At 42.7% G+C, this 20,281-nt stretch overlaps 2 protein-coding genes across 3 annotated transcripts in view; both read right to left on the minus strand.

The window, feature by feature from the left end:
- LOC129325547 (arylsulfatase D-like) overlaps positions 1 to 11,039 on the minus strand; it is a 47,063-nt gene extending 36,024 nt beyond the window's left edge. The window contains exons 1-3 of one of the 2 annotated variants that reach the window (XM_054973268.1): positions 10,857 to 11,039; positions 3,423 to 3,572; positions 2,073 to 2,194 (exon numbers count right to left, since the gene is read on the minus strand). In XM_054973268.1, coding sequence (XP_054829243.1) covers positions 2,073 to 2,194; positions 3,423 to 3,572; positions 10,857 to 10,936 — 352 coding nt within the window. In that variant the 5' untranslated portion in view covers positions 10,937 to 11,039. Of the gene's footprint in view, positions 1 to 2,072; positions 2,195 to 3,422; positions 3,573 to 10,380; positions 10,617 to 10,856 lie in introns of those variants that run through there. The other variant, XM_054973269.1, reaches the window with a different exon arrangement.
- Positions 11,040 to 11,998: 959 nt separating this feature from the next.
- The window catches only part of LOC129325548 (arylsulfatase H-like), a 38,276-nt gene continuing 29,993 nt past the window's right edge, over positions 11,999 to 20,281 (minus strand). The window contains exons 8-11 of the mRNA XM_054973271.1: positions 19,417 to 19,551; positions 16,017 to 16,179; positions 14,119 to 14,240; positions 11,999 to 12,591 (exon numbers count right to left, since the gene is read on the minus strand). Coding sequence (XP_054829246.1) covers positions 12,230 to 12,591; positions 14,119 to 14,240; positions 16,017 to 16,179; positions 19,417 to 19,551 — 782 coding nt within the window. The 3' untranslated portion in view covers positions 11,999 to 12,229. The remainder of the gene's footprint in view (positions 12,592 to 14,118; positions 14,241 to 16,016; positions 16,180 to 19,416; positions 19,552 to 20,281) is intronic.

Genomic DNA, 20,281 nt, shown 5'->3' on the forward strand with positions numbered 1-20,281 from the left:
TTATGACATGAGAATGCTGAACTGAATGGAAGCCCCTGGGATGAATGGGGACATAGGATTCATATGCTAGTTTTCTGCATTTTCCACCTCTATGCATATCTCCCAGCTCCAGCATTGCTCAGAGAAATTCTCTTAATTCTTCTTCACCCAGTTTCCCATTTTTAAAGGAATTTGGAATCAGTTTCTTATCAACTGAGTTTTGATCAAAGAGAAATTTAAAGGGGAGTTAGAAAAGGAGTTTCTGTGAAATTTCAGAATTTCACTCTAGAGCTCAGAGGCAGGCAATGTCTTTTCAAACCTTCCTATCTTACTAGAGAACCACCCTGTGATGTTTAACATAAACAAGGGTTGAAGTTACAAAAAGATACATTGATTTAGCTACAAACTGAACTCAAAGAGAAATTAAAGGGTAAAAAAATCTTTTTAAAGGAGAAAAAAGAGTGTAAGAGGAATCAATGGCTATAGTTTAAAAAGTGAATTTCAGAAAAAGAAATTTCTCTACCCATAATAATACCATCAGACGTAGTAGTGAATTTCCTGCATTGTGCAGGGGGTTGGACTAGATGACCCTGGAGGTCTCTTCCAACTCTACGATTCTATGATTCTAATTAAGTTGATTACGTTTTGCGTTGTACCTTTGTAGCCTGACTTCAACTGATAGGGTTGTCTGGTTGCTTGGCAACTGCTGGGGGGGTACTTATTGGGTTTCAATTTGCACACACACACATGATGATGTCACTTCTGGAAGTGATGTCATTGTACTGCTACAGGAGTGCTCTCATGCTTTAAGAACTGGTGTGTTTAGAGCTGAAATCAGCCCTGCATGAAGCATGGGACCATTCCTGTGGCCAGCGCAATGACATCACTCCTGGACGTGATGCCATCATGCCAGCCGGGAGTGCGCGTGCCATGTTTGCCCATGTTGCCTGTTGGTGTCTTGTAATATCCTGCTAAATGTTGGAGTTTGGTGGGCAGAGGGGCAAAGTGGCAGGCACCTGAAAAACCTACCAAACGTCCCTTCTCTCTAACAGCCTTCCTGCCTACTGAAGGGGATATAAGGGCTGATAGATTTTTGTTCCTGTTGGTATCTGACAAAGTGAGCTTTGCCTCATGAAAGCTTATACTCTAGAAAATTTTGTTGATCTTTAAGGAGCTAATGGACTTTGTTCTGCTTCATGTTATTAAGTCATAATATGTTCAACACAGTGAAGATTAATATAAAGGTTTCCAAAGAAGAAAATGTATTGTTTTAATCATGGGGCTATTTATTATATTGTTGGGCTGTTCATTCAAGCTTAGCTCATTGTTCATATGATGAATGTTCATGTAATGAATGTTTCATATAATGGATGTTTAATGAGTTTTAATGGATTGTTATGACTATTGTGAAATTATGTTTATTGTTTTTAAATGATGTGATCCGCCTTGAGCCTGCTTGTGGGGTGGGTGGAATAGAAGTTTAACTAACAAACAAACAAACAAACAAACAAACAAACAAACAAACAAACAAACAAACAAACAAACAAACAAACAAACAAACAAACAAACAAATTTGACACATAGCCTGACCTGATGATCCCAGCAAGCAAGCAGGAACGGCTGACATCTCAAGTCTCACTGGTTGCTTGAGACCGCAGTCTGGCTCCGCCTAAGTCCTGCTAGCAGTCTCCAGATGGCAAATAGACCCACATCAATGCCTCTCTCAGTTGCTGCTCAGAGACGAGGACTGGCAATGTGCTCATAGCTTGACCACTGGAATGGCCAGGCTGGGCAAATTCTTCACACACTCAAGGCATGAGTAGGCCAGAGGGCAACTGGAGCCCTGTCTTCCTTCACAACTGACCGAGAGGCACAAGAATTGCCTTATTTTGCCATGCTAGGGGCTGTTATGCATGTTTCATTTATTTTATTACATGTATCTCATCTTCATTTCATTTGATAAATCACATGCTCTCCAGCCATGCTCTGGGGCCACTGCCACACTGCTGCACAGAAGGCAATAGCTCACCATTATCCTCTGTTATGTCCTCTGCATGCATAAGCACCAGTCACCCACTAAAGAGATTGCAAACCTGATCTGACGGGGTATCTGCCAGTCAGGAAAGCCGCTCTGCTTGGAGTACAAAGTGATGCTGCAGCAATATGTTGAGTAAGTTTCACTCCTTCCTTTGCCAGCCGATCAATATTAGGAGTGCTAACATGAAAAAAATGATACTTGAATAGGATTATCTTAACAGAAAATTTCATTTAAACACCAAGAAAACTGTGCATTTGATTTTACACACAACAGTTTGTTGACATAGTATAAAGGGCTTACAAGTATATTTTGTGTAAGTGCATGGAGATTTGTAAATTTGGTAACTAGGGTCTTATTAATGCTTGCAATGCCCCTATATATGAATGGAATTTAAAGAGAGATTTGCTTATCTACTCTTCAAACCAGAGATTAGTTGCAGGTGAATACATAGAAATCCTACATGGGCAAGGACTGTCATGCTTGTTCTAATGGACAGAAAAGAAGTGTGTACATCTGAAAATACAAAACTGACTGACACCTCAGGTTTAAGCCTTTTCGTAGTAGCTCAAGAATCACCTACAAATGAAGATTGCTTTCTTGACAAAAAGTAACAGAAAACAAAGTAATATTGCTCCCCTAAGAAACATTTCTTTGATCTGAAGAGATGGTTTCTTCTTGCTCTGCTTGGGTTTTTGACATGGAAATGAGGATTCATGAAACCCAGGCATTTGAGTCTCATGAGGAAGTTTTGTAGCAACACGCAGCAGCAACCTGACTGAAGACGGCAGATATTTTACTATTAAAACAGAAGGCAGGGAACCTGACTGGATCGTACTAGATGGACAGAACAGAATATGTGGTAAGGAGGACTCTGCTTCCAAGGAGATCTCCTAAAATGGGCTTAACTTCTGAAGAAGGTCTCATCAAATTTAAGTACAGGTAATAAAAGCGGACTCCTAACATTTCAATTAGTAAACACTGGTCTTGAAGCCCAGGATTGGGCAAACATCTTTTAAAAGAACAGACGTAGACTTGCGCAAGAAGTGGATAAAATTGTAGACAAAAGTATGAACATAAGGAACACATACTAGGGTGAGACTACTGGCAGCAGCTCTCCAGAGTCACGGGCAGAGAGGAGACTTCCCTAGATCCTGCCATCTGAGAACCTTGACCCGAGATACCAGGGTCTGAACTCGGGGCTTTCTCCATGAAAAACATATGCTTTGTCATTAAGCTATGGCTCTCTCCCCAATATCTGGGAAAGGTATGGAGTATCATGGCCTTATCTGGTAGTGACCCTGTTTTGTGGTTCACTGATGGAACAAAACTGTTTGGGAAATTTCTTGTTTGGTATTGCTAAATCATTTAGGTGCTTTAAATGCTACCTGATAATCTAACGCCTTACCTTATAGTACTGTTACCATAGCAACCTATATCTCCAATTCCAAGATCATCAGCAAGCATCAGAACTATATTAGGTTTAAAGTCCAGAACTGCATTTATTCCACCGGCATTAAGCAATATGCATAAAGACAGCCAAGTAGCTAGACTGAGCCTGAAATCAAAAATAACAAAACAATGTTTTACATTTCTGAAGCTGACTACAGAGAAAAGATCCAGAAGGTAAGGTTATCACGAGCAACAACTTACTGGGCAGCTACAATTTCAGGGCTGCTTCATAATTTTATAGAGAAGTTGGGTCCTTACATTTGGACCACGCATCTCTTTAGTGACATCTGAATGGCATTTTTGAGTCTGAGAACATATACAGCTCTTAAATCCAAATGCATTTCTGCACCTAGATGATATGAAAGAGTAGATAAGCTTGTTTAAATTTGGTCAAACCTCAGGTTTTCCAAAGAGCTAGCTGCATGAGGATATAAATGAAGACTCAGGATCAGAAGTTTCAGAAATCGATTCTGATTGGAGACTTGAGGTGCCAACACTTTTATTTTAAAATGTAACTAATTTTAGAGTTGCCAAGTCTGGGTTGGGAAATTCCTGGAGATTTGGGGTGGAGCCTGGAGAAGGGGCCTCATTGGGATATAATGCCACAGAGTCTGCCCTCCAAAGCAGCCATTTTCTGCATGGGCACTGTTCTCTTTAGTCTAGAGACTAGTTGTAATCCCAGGAAATCTCAAGGCCCTACCTGGAGGTTGGCAACCCTGAAATTTTGTATATAATTAATGTTCCGTAATGTGTATGCTGATAATACACTTCTGAATAGTTATAAATTTGAACTACATAATAAAATATGCTATTAGTTTTATTGTGTGCTACTCTTTTTCTTACTCTTACTCTTTTGTGTTATTTCCCACAAAACATGTGTTTTCTGTTTAACCTCTATTTTTTTTTTCAGATAGCAGAAATTAAGATACATGCTCTAAGGTAGAATAAGAATGTATCAACTTGCAGTTATTTCTCAAGTACTGGATATATTTGCAATTTTGCTTGTAGACAACAAAGGCATTTATAACTTTTACATTCCTTAAACATGTTAAGTATTGCAATTTTATATGCTAAGTAAGTTAAAGCAGTGAAATTAATTTATTTGATAGGACAGTATGGTATATATTTCCCTTTCCCCCCAGATTTCTGTTTTATTCGCCCCACAAAAAAAAAACCCTCTGGGAAAAACATTTTCTTTCCCTGTGGTTCCAAAATTTGTGGAAATGTTATAGCTTTAGCAACATCACAATATTCATCATTTTAGAGAGACCTTCATTTGCCACATTGTTGACTACTCACGCACAGATTCTTTCTAGATTAACTAGGCCAGTTTCCTCATTATTATTTTTGGATGAGTCTCCTCAAACTGAATGTTCCCCAGCTCCTGCTGGATTTTCTGCAGGTGGTGTTTAAGACTCTGCGGATTTTTTGATATTACATGCCAGCAGTCTGCTTCCATTTTGGATCAAATGGGGCTTGATTCTTTTGTACATGCTTGGCTTGTCCTCCTAACTTAGGGTTCCTATTGGGAGGGAATGACCCAGTACTCACTGGGATGATCATCCTCGCATGTGCATGAAGCGTGTGCGCTTCCAATGCCGATGTGACTGCACCGGCCGCAAGAGTGCTCCTGCACTTTGCAAAACACAAGAGCACTCCTGCGGTCAGAACAGTGACAACACTTCTGGAACTGATGTTGCTATGTGTGTTGGGAGTGCATCACTGCGCTTGTGCCCTGGGTGCCTGCTGGTAGTGGGCGATCGCCAAGTGGCCTGTAATCTCTTGCTGGTAGCCGGCGACTGGCAGGCAAGCGGGCAAACCACTGGGAGGTTGCCCACCACTGGTAGGTACCCAGAATCCCTAACCTAACTTGATTTTTGGTGGCCACAAGGATGGTAAACAGGCTTAGCTTCCCCAACCCAGTAGTGGCCCTCTGACTCTTTTATGTATCTTAAATAAGTATATGCCTGCCATTCTCTTACAGAAAAAAAAATCCCTAATTTTGTTGTGTGTTTAGGGAGAAGTAGTAGAATTTATTTAGGTATTTCTTCCCTGCTCGTCTCCCCCACTGAGGACCCAAAGCAGTTCACAATATTGTCCTCTTCTCCTCCATTATATTCTCACAGAATAGGCCAAGAGAGACTGGCTGGACCAAGTCACCTAGCTGAGCTTCCGTGGGTAGTAGGGCAAAAGGGTGAAGCCTTTCTTTAAACCCAGCAGCCCCTCTGCCTCTAAATTTGGCAAGTGTAAGCTAGTACATTCAATGAGATAGTTCGATAAAAACATTCCCATTACTGTTGTAGAGTTAAACGGTTTCGGTTGGTACAAAGGTTCGATGTATTAGTAAATTTCAGATTCTGCCAGGTTTTTCCCATGACACAGCAGATTCTGCCAAGATCCACCCATAACTTGCCTGTTTCTGATCTGGCCACACTGTGACCTGGTCCTTTGGCTTGAGTAACTGCCCCTTATCTTCAGTATTATGGTCAGTATTCTGACCATTCAAATGTGGACAACATTTTTTTTAAAAATCAAAAGTTGGGTTTCCTATTCTTAATATTAAATCTTTTGCAGTTCTTTTAAAAGCAAAGGTAATTCTTTGACACAAGAACAAACACTGCTACCTCAGAAACAAATTCAGAAAGATTATATATTTAGAAATGAATGACTGGTAATCATCTCTTTAGGAGATAATGAAACAGTTGGAATAGATGAACTATGCAAAGTAACATTCATGTAAGCATCTATATACAAACTCCAGGAGATATATTTTCATAAAAGTTCATTCTGCAGAGAATGAGAGGGGGGGGGGGAGAGGGAGGGGGAAAGAGAGAGAACTCTTATTTATTATTTATTTATTTGATTTGATTTATACCCCACCCTCCCCACAGATGGGCTCAGGGTGGCTAGCAACATTCAAAAAATACATTAAAAGTCACAAAAACATAAAATCAATAATAATTTTTAAAAAGTCATTAAAATAGTCCAGGAGCAGGCTATTTAAACAAATATTAGGAGTCTGTATACAGGCATAGCAGATGGCCGAGGGCAGCCCCAGAAAAAGTGGTGGTCTTAGACGGAAGGAGGAGGACACCTGCTGGTGCTCAGCCAAAGGCCCAGTGGAACATCTCCATTTTACAGGCCCTGCGAAACTGTAACAGGTCCCACAGGGCCCGGATCTCCAGCAGGAGAGCGTTCCACCAGGCTGTGGCCAGGGCAGAAAAAGCCCTGGCTCTGGTTGAGGCCAGACGGATGTCCTTCAGGCTGGGGACCACCAGGAGTTGCTCGTCTGCAGAGCGCAACACCCTGCAGGGGATGTAATGGAAGAGGCGGTCCCACGGGTATGCAGGTCCCAGTCCGTGAAGGGCTTTAAACAGCAAGGTTAACACCTTGAACCGCATCTGGAACTCCACTGGGAGCCAGTGCAGCTGGCATAGCACAGGATGAATGTGCACTCGGATTGGCGTTCCGGTAAGGACGCATGCCGCTGCATTCTGGACCAGCTGTAACTTCCGGGTCAGGCCCAAGGGCAGCCCAGAGTAGAGTGAGTTGCAGTAGTCTAGCCTGGAGGTGACCGTTGCATGGATTACTGTGGCCAGGTCCCAGGGCGAAAGATAGGGTGCCAGTTGCCTGGCCTGTTGAAGATGAAAAAGGGCAGACCTGGCAACGGTCATGACCTGGGCCTCCATTGAAAGTGTGGCATCCAAGGTCACACCCAGACTCCTCACCGTTGGTGAAGGTTTCCATTGTACCCCATTGAGGGCTGGGAGCCGGGTCCCCAGCTCAATCGCCCCATGACCCAGACACAGAACCTCCATCTTCAGGCGATTCAATTTCAGGTGACTCTGATGTAACCATACTATCACAGCCTCAAGACCCTTGGCCAAGGAATCCTGAGCGAGATCATACTGGCCATCCGTCAGCAGATAGAGCTGAGTGTCATCCGCATACTGGTAACAACCCAGCCAAAATCTGCAGGCTAACTGGACGAAGGGGTGCATATAGATGATAAATAGCATTGGGGAGAGAACTGCCTGCTGAGGGACGCTGCATACCAAAGAATGGCGAGCGGACATCTGTTCCCCAAGTGCCACTCTCTGTCCCTGATTGCGAAGGAAGGAGTTCAGCCATTGCAGGGCTGCTCCATGAATCCCTGCATCGGCAAGGCGGTGGGTCAGAAGATTATGATGACCGTGTCGAACGCTGCTGTAAGATCTAAAAGTATCAATAGTGCTGACCCGCCCCGGTCCAGGTGTTGCAACTGTCTGATCTCAGTGACACTATAAATGCCATGTGATCTTGTTCCTCTCAGAGCTAAGCTACAAGAGACAAATTACACGAGGAGCATGTGAAGGGAGTTGCAATGTTAACCAGGAAACTGAATTTTAAAAGAGTCCAGAAGCTCTGTCAATTTCCCCTCTCTATAGAGCCAGGGAGATTGCTGCTCAGAAGGTTTATTTCCTCTTCACCTCTTAGAAGGGAGGTGAAACTGACAGAGTCTTCTGGAGGCAAAAGGAAATTAAATTGTAACTTGGCTCTCAGTGCCTTTTCAAGGACTGAAACAACCCCTCATGAATATTTCAGTATTGGAAAAAAGTGTGTGTGTGTTGGAGGGGGGGGGGAGATCAGTTTGGCTCTCAATGTCTCTCTTTCTCATGGCTAGGGAAGATGAGATGTGAATTGGACAAAGCAGTAAGCAGTAGCATAGTTCTTACCTAGGGGTTTGTCAGATGGTTCACCTTAATGTAAAACTTAATGTAATGTAAAACAATATAATGGAATGTAGTACCTCAAGAAGGGAATAACAAATCACACACAAGTGGAATGCTAAGGATACATGTAAATACATCTTAATACAAAGTGGAGCCTGTTGAAGCAGAGCATTTGGGAACTGCCTTCCCAGGACTCTCCCATGTGATCCTGATAATTTCTACGGCTGAAGTAGGGCTAGGTTCATTCAAGGTCAGCATGAAAGTAAAAAATTGGCTCAGAAATTAATACTACAAATGATATTAACTAAAATAAGTTAGACAGTGTGCACTAGTTGCACAACCAAAGAGCAAGGGTGCAAGAATTAGTGCATAAATCCAGAGTAAGAGATAAAAGAAGCCTGTAAATGTTCAACATTTAAAAATAAAACTCTATTTCTGCCTTTTATCCCTTTCCAAGTCCAAAACTATCTGATTTCAAGCACGTTTGATTTGCCTGTCCTTAAATGACTTCTCTGAAATTTTGTTCTTCCCCACTGCAACCTCATGTTCCCTCTTCTCTTTACTCTCAAATTCTTAACTGGCTTCTCTGTCCACTAACACACATTCTTCTCCCTCCCCCCTCTGCTGTCCACCTTTCATCCTTACAGATTCCTAAGCTTGCAATTAATCTATCCACCACTTTTATCTTTCTATGCCCATTTTTTCCTCTTAATTTTACCACCTATCTGCACTTGGTGTAATCTATGTTAATGCTAGTTGCTGACTAGTAGCTAGGGTTGCCAGATAACTCAGTTTGTTGCCCACTGGTGCCTGAAGCACTGATGGCAGGAAATGCAGGGGAATGGGGATACATGTGCCAACATCACATCCAGTGAAATCCAGAAATGCGGTCATGAGATGTGCTTGGAATTGCAAAACCTTGTGGTTCTATCACAGAGTTTTTGCAAATCCTAGAATGTCACATGATGGCACTTCCAGAAGTAATGTTAATGCACCAGTGTGACATCTGCTTGCCAATTCCCACACCCTAAATGCACCCAGGGCTTCCTATTGTGGCTTGACAATGCTACTAGTAGCCAAGTGGCAGACCATTTTGTTTATTTAAAATGTTTCTATGCCACTTTTACACCCAAACTGGGCCTTCATGGTGGCAAACATCAAAACATTAAAACTTTTGTTTAGAAGTCAGAGCAGGCATGCTCCAGGGCAAAGTGGGGTTTGGGTTGTGGTTGTCTGGCTGAGTCCTTGTGCACCATGATTCAAATAAAGCAGAGTTATACCCTTTGTCTGCTGATGAGGTCTTCAATATCTGCACATGGCCATTAATCTAAGGAGGCAGACAAATGGCAAAATTTCCCTTACCTTGTCACCACACTAGAGGTGACAAGTTATTTGACTGTAACTTGTACGTCAGTCTGTGGCATCTTACATGATAGATGTTTTATATTAATCAGCAATGAAGTGTGAAGAAAGTACAATAAATAATCGGAGAACAGTGGGGAAATGACACAGGTTTTATATACATTGCTTCTTGTCTCATGTGAGCCAGTCTTTTCATGGTTTGTGTTAGGATCATAAGGTATACTGGCGTTATGCTTTCCCATTGGTATTGCCAATGACATTTGACTCCAGATCAGCCCACAGAACACTGTCTAATCTGTCACAATTTGATTGTTGTTTTTCCAGGGAGCTCAGGGTGGTAAAAATGGTTCTCTCTCCATTTTATTCTCACTACAGTCCTGTGACTTCCTCAAAGGTTGGGCATTAGCTTCATGGTTGAGTAGGAAATTGAACCCAGGCCTCTCTAGCCATAATCTGACACAACAACACCACACTGGCTTTCAATAAACATAAGCAGTTTTATACCGGGTTAACTGTCATAGCTTCCATACCCCCCACCCCCCTCCTTGGGTATTTTAGTGTGATGAGAGTGCTGAGAATTATCTTTTAAAGGTTCACCAGCCAACCTCACAGAACTGACATACTCTGAGCTGGAAGAAGAATGGTAACAGTTGAAGTCTGTCCTGCAGATAGCCCTGCTGGCTGTGGATACCATTATTATTGTTACTCCCCCCCCTTAAAAAAAAACCTTACAAAAACTCATATCAATCTTTCCCCACAGCCAACTTTTTAAAAAAGTTATACACAGCTTAAGCAAATGAAGCCTATTCAGTATGGAGACAAGCCAGAACTGTGCCTTACATTGTGTACTTCAGGGCTGGAAAGAGTTAACAGCTCTACTCGCCTTCCCTACGCCAAGAAGTTCCGCCGTTTATGTAACTGAAAACCAACTCATGATTTTATATATAAAAGTAACAGTCCTTGAGGACTGTCCTGAGAGTCTGAAAAGAACAGCGCAGAGAGTTTCCAGCTTTCCTTTCTTTCCACAAGTTTGTTTCTCCTTCCGGTATTAGGATACAGTCGCTCAGACACTCACAAGACGGCATTTTTGAGGGGGAGGAGATAAAGAGAGAAGGAAAGTATGCAGGCCGATTAGAGCGCGTGCGCACTCCACCGCGCTACGGAACTGCGCTTTATTAAAATAATGGCAAATTAACTGTATATAACAAGACTGCCAGAGCAAAAGACGATTGCCGCCGCCCCCCTCCCCCGACGAAGCTATTCCATTTCGAAAAGCCACCGGCCCTCGTTCCAACGAACTTGGAACTAATACACACCTTTTAAACAGAGAGCAGATCCCGTCTAGGCAGGCTCCTTTCTCCAGGATGAAAGCGCTTTCGTGCTGAAAGATCCCCATCTGAAAGTCAGGTACAAACAGCAAGAAGAGAGAGAGAGAAGGGCAAGCACTAAGAGCTAAAGTAGCAAAAGCAAAGCCAGTAAAAAGTACTAACGAAAATCCTCCCAGCAACATGTGAAGGTTCAATAAGGGAGTGAGGGAAAAGTCGTATCTTTTGAAAAAGTGTGCAGTACAGTCAGTCACTTATTTCACAGCAACAAGGGTCGTACCTTTATTAGAAGTTTTATGAAACTTTTCATATATAATGAATATAGTTAGTGTTCGAGTTCCCAAAAAATCTGCCAGTTCCCCAAAACAGCTTTCTCCAAAAGGGAAAGCTGTTTCACAGCATGATGGAACCCTACCCCCACCTCCAGATTGTAAAGTCTTGTAAGTCTTAAACTGAGGAGGAGGCATGATGATGTAGACTTCATTAGGTTAGACCAGTGGCACTCATCCCACAGCTTGTGGAGAGCTGCATTCATAACTACCATCAACCAAAAGAGCCAAGATGGAACCCAACAGTCAGCCACAAGCCCAACCAGGAAAGGACCTGGCCCACTTTCATGAAACAACAGGCAAGTACAATTCTCAGAAGAGGCACAGATGGCACGTCAAAGAACAACACGCTGTTCCTGTCAATGAGTGAATATCACATAGCTCCAGGATAGCATTTTTAAGTGCTGTGGATAGATACAGCCCCTCCTGAAAACCTGGAAAACATGTGCCTCACCCAAGAGAATATGTTCTTGGAGTACAAAAATACCTCCAGATACAAACAAATTATGCAATTATAAATGTTATTAGCAATGCAATTATTTTTTATTTCATGTGCAACTATGTTTTCAGGCTATGGATGTTTGGATACTGTAAAGCACAATGACTTCTGCCAACACATCCAATAAAAATGGAAGGACAATTTGCCAACACTGAAATTTGACTAGCAGTATGAAAATACCTGAAAATTTGCTATGCACATGGTTGTTTTCACAGGTTTGCATGGAACAAATGTATTATTCATATTTCAAAATAAATGATTTGGCAAGTCATTGTCATATGACATTACTGGGTTCTGTTGCCTTTGGCAGATATGATGAGATAAAGGACTTAACTGAAGAAGATGCTGCCTTAGTAAATCAGGTTGAACAAGAGGAGATTCCCAAATCAAGTTGAAGCCCACTGCCCTATAAAATAATTAAGAGAACACCAACTTTTTCAGTAATGTATTCTGATTAAATTTCTTCTTTTTTTAAGGGGTGAAAACTCTATAAACTACCTGAATTAATCAATTAACCAAAAAAGAGACTGGCCATTTTATAAGTAAGCATCATTTTCTTTGTCACACCAACAGAATGGGAATGTCCCACAGCATGGCTGCAGCCATGGTTTCCATATAATGTTGTAAACAGAGAGTTGCTGTGGGACAGGAGTGAGTGTCCTGCGATGTTCATCCACAGCTTTGTCTATTCTCTTCAGAACAGCATGGAACAGCGGCTCAGAGTCTGGTGACAGAGCTGTAGCCTCTGATGGGTCTTGAGCGAGATCAAACAGCAAAGGTGGAGTGTGGTGGGTCACGCCTTCTCCAGAACATGGGCAAAATCTGAGTTCATAACAGCCTTCAGCCCCTTCTGGTTGAAAAACTGGTGTCACATAATGGGCTTTCCACACATTTCCTCCTGATGAGAAAGAATTAGTATGATTATTTATTTATGTCATTTGTAGTCCGCCTTTCTCACTGAGACTCAAGGCAGATTACACAGTGTGAGATTAGTACAGTCTAGTTCAAGGACATTTCCATAAACAGTGCCATAGGGTAAATAAACACAATTTACAAAGACATAGAATCCATACAGAGTTGAAGAAATGTTGAAACAGAACATAAGCAATTCTAGGGCTGACATTAGACCACATGAAGCACAAGTAGCTCATAGGACCACATATTTAAGACAACCGATAGTTGGTAAGGCAACATAGTGGTGAAGTCTATGGTCCTTAATTCATTAGCGAAGCATCTGAGAGCCCCTCCCTCAGGATTGTGCTGCTCAACCCTACTTTTATCCAGGTAATGATCCCAGTTTCATTTATAATGTGAACATGCACTGGCTCTTCCTTACAAATGGATGAACACACGTACATGCAGGATGTCTGTGCATTTGCTCTAACATGTGAACAGGGCTACTGTCTACAGTGTCAGACACTATGAGGAACGTTGTCCCCTCGTGCTTGCTGCTTTGAATGACAGGGTGGCATGCTTCTTGCATTATCTAGGCTGATGTCCCTAACAGCCATATCAACAGCAGATCTATCCTTAAGCTCCTACCCTACTGTTTGTCAGTGTGCAGATTTGCACAGAGGCAAAATGGGTGATAAGGAAAAAATCAAAATAAAACAAAAGGGAAATGGAAGAATGGGAAACAGCAACTAGTATCCTATCATAGGCTCAAGGAAGTTACTCTAGCCGAAGAACCCTTATTCTAGCCTGAGTGGCTTTTCTGTTGGCGGAAGACTCCCTAGGCTGGAGGAAGGCATCCAGCTTTGCCTAGTGTAGTAGCAGGATACAGGCCATTGTGGGCCGAACCTCCATGTAAATCGAATTAGGAGAAAGTGAGTCAGAATTTCAAATGCTGTAGAATTCTCAAGATCAGGCACCTTATCAAGAGTATTCATATTCACTACCTGGAAGTGATTATTCCCTAGCCCAGCTTAGACTGTGATCATCAGAGTTTAGGAACTATGCAGAGATGACTAGGGACAGTGCTTGGATGGAAGACCTTTAAGGGAGACCAGGGTTGCTATATGCAGAGGAAGGTGATGGCAAACCACCGCTGCTCATCTTGTGTCTAGAACACCCTCTGGATGGAGCCACCATGAGTCATTTGTGACTCTATGGCATTTTCTTCTTCAACATGAAACTTGATTGTTTTCCAATCTATTTATGCTATTTATGGCATTGGTATCTCCACCTTTCTTTCAAAACGAGTCAGGGTGGAGAACATGGCATCATCCTGTATTATCAAGGAAGCTAGTGATACAAGGTTGGCTTCATGGCTGTATTAGAGATTTTGGAACAAAAGTATTCCTAGTCCAAGTTCAATGCATGATCCACTGCTCCATCCACAGATGACAGGGGGTTTGTGGGGGGAAGCCATCAATACTTGGCTTTATCCCAAATCATAGAGAAGATGGGAGGCCTTTACACTTACTCTCCTTTTGGTGCCACCGCACTGCATGTATATACCCCCCACAGTAGTGAAACATGAATTCATGCTCTGAGTGTTGCACATTGCCCTGCAGCAAAGGCATCAGATTTCGGCCATCGATTACCCTGAAGTGGCCAAGAGAAAGACAATCAGATCACATACTCAGATTAGTTCTGCCTTCAAACATTGTATTAATATACAAGCAATTTATCATTTGTAATATCATTTGCAAACTGAAGTGTACTGGTGTTTGCTATTTTAAGTATAAAGCACTACAGGGGGCCTTGGGGAACTTGCGGGGCAAAAAATGTATTTAGAGATTGTCCAGGAAGTGACATCATTGTGCCAGCAGTGGGCATGCTCCTGTGCTTTGTGAGGGGCCAGTTCAGCCAGTTGCGGGCCAAATCATAGGAGAATGCCCACCACTAGGCATGATGAGGTCACTTGAGGAAGTGCCCACCATGCCCACTCTGCACTTGCCTGAGAGGTCCCTTGCCTATGGGACCCATTCCCCATGCTTTCCTCTCCCCTCGCTGGCCAGGTACGTGGTTGCAGTGGGCAGAGGCTGGGAGCGGGGGATCACCTGCCCCAACTGGAAGAATAGGATCCCTATATATCTGCCAAAAGTATCTATCCCAATTCAGCCAATCCCTTGAGATGTGGAAGTTCTGGATACCAATGGATGGAAGGGATTTCCCCACCACCACCATAGTGACACTGCCTTCCTCCTTCTGCAGCACAAAATGTTTCATGAAATGCTGCTTCTAGGGAAAGGAGGCCCTCAGGAACAGGGGCAGGGTCAAAGATCTGCTGCAGGAGGGAATCTACAAAACATTGCCCCCTCTTCTGTGGAATTCAACTCATAGAATTCCCCCAGCCACAAACATTTCCTTACTGTCACATTTAACCTAATGTTATACATGTGTTTACTCACAAGTAAGTCCCAATCAGTTTAATAGAGCTTGCTCGAAGGTAAGAGTACACAAGGGTTCCACATGGGTTATCTGCCAAGCTTTTTGGGAAGCAGGTTTTTTTTCTGCTTCCCCACTAGGGTTTTCAGTTCTCCAGTGGGGGACTCCACCCCATGCCACCGTCACCTGGCTGGCAGTGGTGAAAGGCACTGGGAACAAGTCTGGGAGGTAAAATACCTCCCATGCAACCTGCAGCGAAGAAATCACTTCAAGGACTGATGTCATTGTGCTGACCATGAGAATGCTCCTGTGCTTCACTTCCGGTGGATTTGGGCCCTAAATGGGCTGATTCTTAAAGAATCGGTCCTGTGCAAAGCTTGGGAGCATTCCCACAGTTGGCATGATGACGTCACTCCCAGAAGTAATGTTGGTGCATCAGAGCCAGGAACGTGCACTCGTATAGCACTAACCAATATCTCCAAATTGTTGGAAACCTAGCCCCTCCTCTTGTAGAGATACAAGGGAAAGACATATCTTTGCAAGGGAAGGGGCTAGAGACTTACTTTTTTATCAAATGAAAACTGGGAAATCAGAAAATCTGCTGCACCTATTACACCATTTTTTAGGGGGAAAAGTTGTAAAAGCTCTGTTGGCCTAGGGGAGTGGGGTGGCCACTTCTGGGGGACTGGAGCAGGGAAAATGTAGGGGAGCCTGCCATGCACTGCTGTATTTAATCTGCAGTTGCACCAACAATGAATAAACCACAACATCCTATCCCTATGTGGAAGCTACCAGAATTACAGCCTGAGAAAACCACATAGAGAATACAGCATGCAACACGTCTATCTTGAAATCCAAGCCCAATTAGTTTTTGATGTCTACACATTATGAATATGTTGCAAGAAGCCCTGGAGTGACCCTTTATTTGTTTACCTATTGCAGCTAATGTGCCCTAATTTTGATGAAGTTTTCAGTGGAACAATATCATACCTGTCCTGTGGTACTGTCCCACCAGCCAGGTGAACCAGTGTGGGATATATATCCATCAAGCTTGTAGGTTCATTAATAACCATGCCTTCAGGTAGCATTCCTGGCCATCTGAATAATCCAGGGACCCGGATTCCTCCTTCCCAGCCTCCCATGGCTTTTCCACCTACCGTCAAATTGTACAGAAACAAAAAATATTGTCAGCTCAAAAATGTTATTCCTGCAGGATTATGGATCTAGTTCCTTTTTGACATAAATTCATATTATATTTTATATTAAAGCCTGAGATTTCCTGACCTGGCTGTGCAGAGTCTGATTTAAATTCGGAAGTTTCTAATGCCTGTCAGAATGTGATAATAAATAACTTGCTGAAGTTGGAGTTTCTTTGAAGCGCACAAGGCTTAGTGTCTGTGTAACTGATGTCTGCTCTAGCTGGGGATGCTAGATAAATTCTTACAGACATCATTATTGTGAAGAAATCAAAACTGGGAGCTTTTTCTTAATTTAAGGTACATTTGTGGACAGATAACATGTACAGGACTATTTCTCTAAAAGTAATGTTTCAGCTAGTTAAACTGTTGACAACTTTCCCACTGTATCCCTGAGTTAATTTGTAAAGATGCTCATTTCATTCTTTAGGCTTTTTGTTCAAGCATACACTGTTCTTTCCAGAACTCCGTAAGAAAGAATTCTCTATAAGAAAAAATTCAGAAACTTTTTCAATTAAATGTATTATATACCAAAGGATAGTAAGTTTTACACAACATATGTAGATATAGACACATTATTCATCTTTGGTTCACACTTTAACATTACTAGAATATATACATATCAATTACTTCCACGTGATGATGATAGAGGCAATGGCGATGGAACAGCCACATGGTAGTTTTCCCTATACTTCATTTCCTCAGCCCCCTGAAATAACCACCTCCCCATGCCACAGAGGGTTTTTCAGACAATTTTAAAAAATCAGTAACTGTCATATTAATATGTGACCCTCAGGGCACATGAGGCTTGTCCCTGGTCATCTGCAATTCCAATTTCTCTTCCAGAGGGCTCTCCCAAGCCTCAGATACGGAAAAATGGGGCTAGGTTGCATCCCCCTTTGGCTACCCACACTAATTTCTGGAGGACTACTTCTCACATGCACTCTCTCTGGCATCTTGCCTCAGCTCCTCTGTTTTCCTTCCCTGCTGGGATCCCAGAGCCCTCTTCAATTTCCCTTCCTATCCTCAGCCCTACACCCTAGTCCTGTCCCCAGCATCTAGGTCAGTCTGAGAACCAAATATTGGAGTTCCACCTGTGGGACCTCCCATCTTTACCAGTCCCCACCTGTACCCTCTATGGCCACCGGGACCTTAGGTGGAGGCTGGGAAGAGGTTGGCTTCTGCCCTGTTCTCGTCCAGTTCCCCCTGGCTTGATTCAATGGTGAAGCAGCTTGGTATGCAAGAACTGCCTGCTCTCACACTTCCTTTAGAGTTGGCACTGGGGTTGGCTTCAGGGTGGCTCTTTCCACTGGTCCTGGCTGGTTGTGCGTTAGTTCCATGCCTTGGTTGTAACTTGTGAGGTTGCTGCCATATGACCTGGTCACATGGCTGCCTCATGTCGGGACAGTTGTTCTTTGGTGCTGCAGGTGTGGCTGGCTGGCTCTGGCTTGGCATCCACAGCATGACCAGGCTGTCTGCAGCTGGAGGGTGGCCCAACAGCAAAGACTATTGGTGAGTTGGGAACTCATTCATTGGCAGCTGAGTCTGGGATGCGGGGTGCCTCCTGGACACAGTATTAGAAGATACTAATTTTTTTTTAAAAGCTGATGGTATGAGATTGCTGTCTCAGGAGATAAGTGCAAGGAAAATGGCACCAATATGAGTGGGACCTGAAAAATACATACCTTCCCATACAGCACATTAACTTGCTTTGACTTTGATCTTTCCCAAAAAACAGTATAAAGCCAGGACTGGGAACAATCAGAACAAAGAAGAGGAAAACCTGCATAGTGCTTGATTAGAATATGACATTGTGCAGATGCTTCAAAAACACCTGCTCCAGTTTGAATACCAAAGCAAACCTCTGTTAGGAAGCAACTGTCGAGAACAAAAGAGCCAGGCCTTTTCAGAGGTCCAGGGAGGACCAGGCCATCCCAGCTACAAATGTACCTACTCATAATAAAAGTTAAAAAACAATGACATACTAGATACATAAAAACAAGTTGTGAAAAGGCAAAACATTAAGTGTCTAAGTTTGAGGCCCCCTTTTTGGCTTGAGGGGAGCTATTTTCAGGGCCCATGGGGCCTCCTGGCTCTGATTGAACCTGAAAATAACTCTGCATGTCTTTAGCATGTAAGTATGTTCTATTGCCTTAAATATTTCTGATCTTCCAGTACCTGATACTGACTTCCTCTGAAACTTTTAACCCGTCTTCTAGTAGTCAACAACTAGTTTGCAACTACAGAGCCTTCTTTGGAATATTTCATACAAACTATGCATGTGTCAGAATTTTGTGGACCACAGACATTCCTTTTGATGTTCCAGATATTTCCAGCCTGAACTTTTGATGTTCCAGATATTTAAATTATACCGTGCTTCAGATGGCATTAGACAGGCTGCTAAATATGATAGATTATGGAAAACATTTTTTAGGAAATATATATACACTAGAAACTTTTTAAAGGAAAATATATATATATATATATACACACACACTAGAAACAAAGGTCGTTGTGCAACTAAATACAATGGGCTCTAGAAAGCTGGGGAGGACTGGCGGGGGGGGGGCTGTTAAGTGCTAGCAGGCAGGCAGGGTGTCTGGGAAGGGCTGAGAGGCAGAAGGAGTCTGGGAAGGGCTGAAAGGCTGGAGGGGGCTGGGGAGGACTGGTAGGTGGGGCCAAGTGGGGTTTGGGGAGGCAGGAAGGGTCTGTGGAGGGCTGAGAGGCAGGAGGAGTCTGGAGAGGGCTGAGAGGCTGGAGAGGGCTGGGGAGGGCTGAGAGACAGGAGGGGTCGGGAGGGCCGGCATGCAAGGGGCGGGGATTGGGGCCAGGGAGGGTGGAGCAGACCGGCTTGCTCTTCCCTCCGCATCCCTGGTTCCACGGGGGTTCGCAGGGCAGCGGGCGCATTGCTCTCACCCCAGCTCCGTCAAGAGCAGCGCACCCCAGCTCCAGCCGGGCTTGCAGGGCAGCAGGTGCCTCTCTCTCGCCACGTCTTGCAGGCACATCGCTTTTACTGTGCCACCCTCCCCCTCAAGCTGGGCTATGTAGTCTGGTGGCAGAGGGACAGGCAGGCTCACCTGGCTGTCCACTGCCAGTGGCGCCCTTTGGAGGCCGTGTTGGACCACGTACTTTTTAGCCTGGTGTTCCCGCGCTTTATATATATATATAAAGGGGGGGGGGGTCAGAATCCTCACCTTTGTATATGCCATTCCAGCCACCTAGCTGAGCATTTCCTTGCTGAGCTTCTAAGTGTCCACCATGGTCAGAGGTAAAATATGTTAATGTGCTGTTTTTCAAGCCTTGATTGTCAAGAGTATTCAAAATTCTTCCTGTAAATTAATAGTGGATGTGGTTGTACTGTTTAGTTATGTAGAAGTTAAAAAAATATTACATTTTGGGTTATTCTGGGCATTTTTATGCATTGTAATAGTATTTTTTATTGTAATTTTAAAATTTTAATAGTATAGGAGGGTACAGAAAAAAGAAAAGGGGTTACATAACAGTTATGTGGATCTGAATAATTATATATAACAAAATATTTGAAACAAAAATATTTCTTCTCAACATTCCCTTCATTAATTTTTAAGACATTGTCTAAATACAGTAATACTTGCTTATGTTAGAATACATTTATATTCAACATTTTAGGTTTCAAATTCATATTCAACATTCATATTCAATATATACATTCAACATTTATATTCAACCTTCAACATTTTAATTTTCAGATTTCTTAGCTAATCTGTTTTGGACCCACATTAATAATTTCAACTTTATTGCATATTCAGTATTACATAATTTCACCACTTCTACCTAACCACTATACCTTTTGTCAAATAGATAATATTTCAAAATACAAAAGTCCATTATATATCTCATAATGAGGAAATAATAATAAAGAACACTTCGACTCAAAAACTGCATCTATATAGATTTCAATTCAAGGTATTGAATTAAAAACTTATTCTCATTCTACTTCTGCATTACAATACATTTTTTAATTTATATACATTTATTTCATTTAAAAGTATTTCTCATTCAAGATTTGTCTGTTGCTTG

This window comes from Eublepharis macularius, chromosome 3 (genome assembly GCF_028583425.1).
Source record: "Eublepharis macularius isolate TG4126 chromosome 3, MPM_Emac_v1.0, whole genome shotgun sequence".
NCBI classification, from domain to species: domain Eukaryota; kingdom Metazoa; phylum Chordata; class Lepidosauria; order Squamata; family Eublepharidae; genus Eublepharis; species Eublepharis macularius.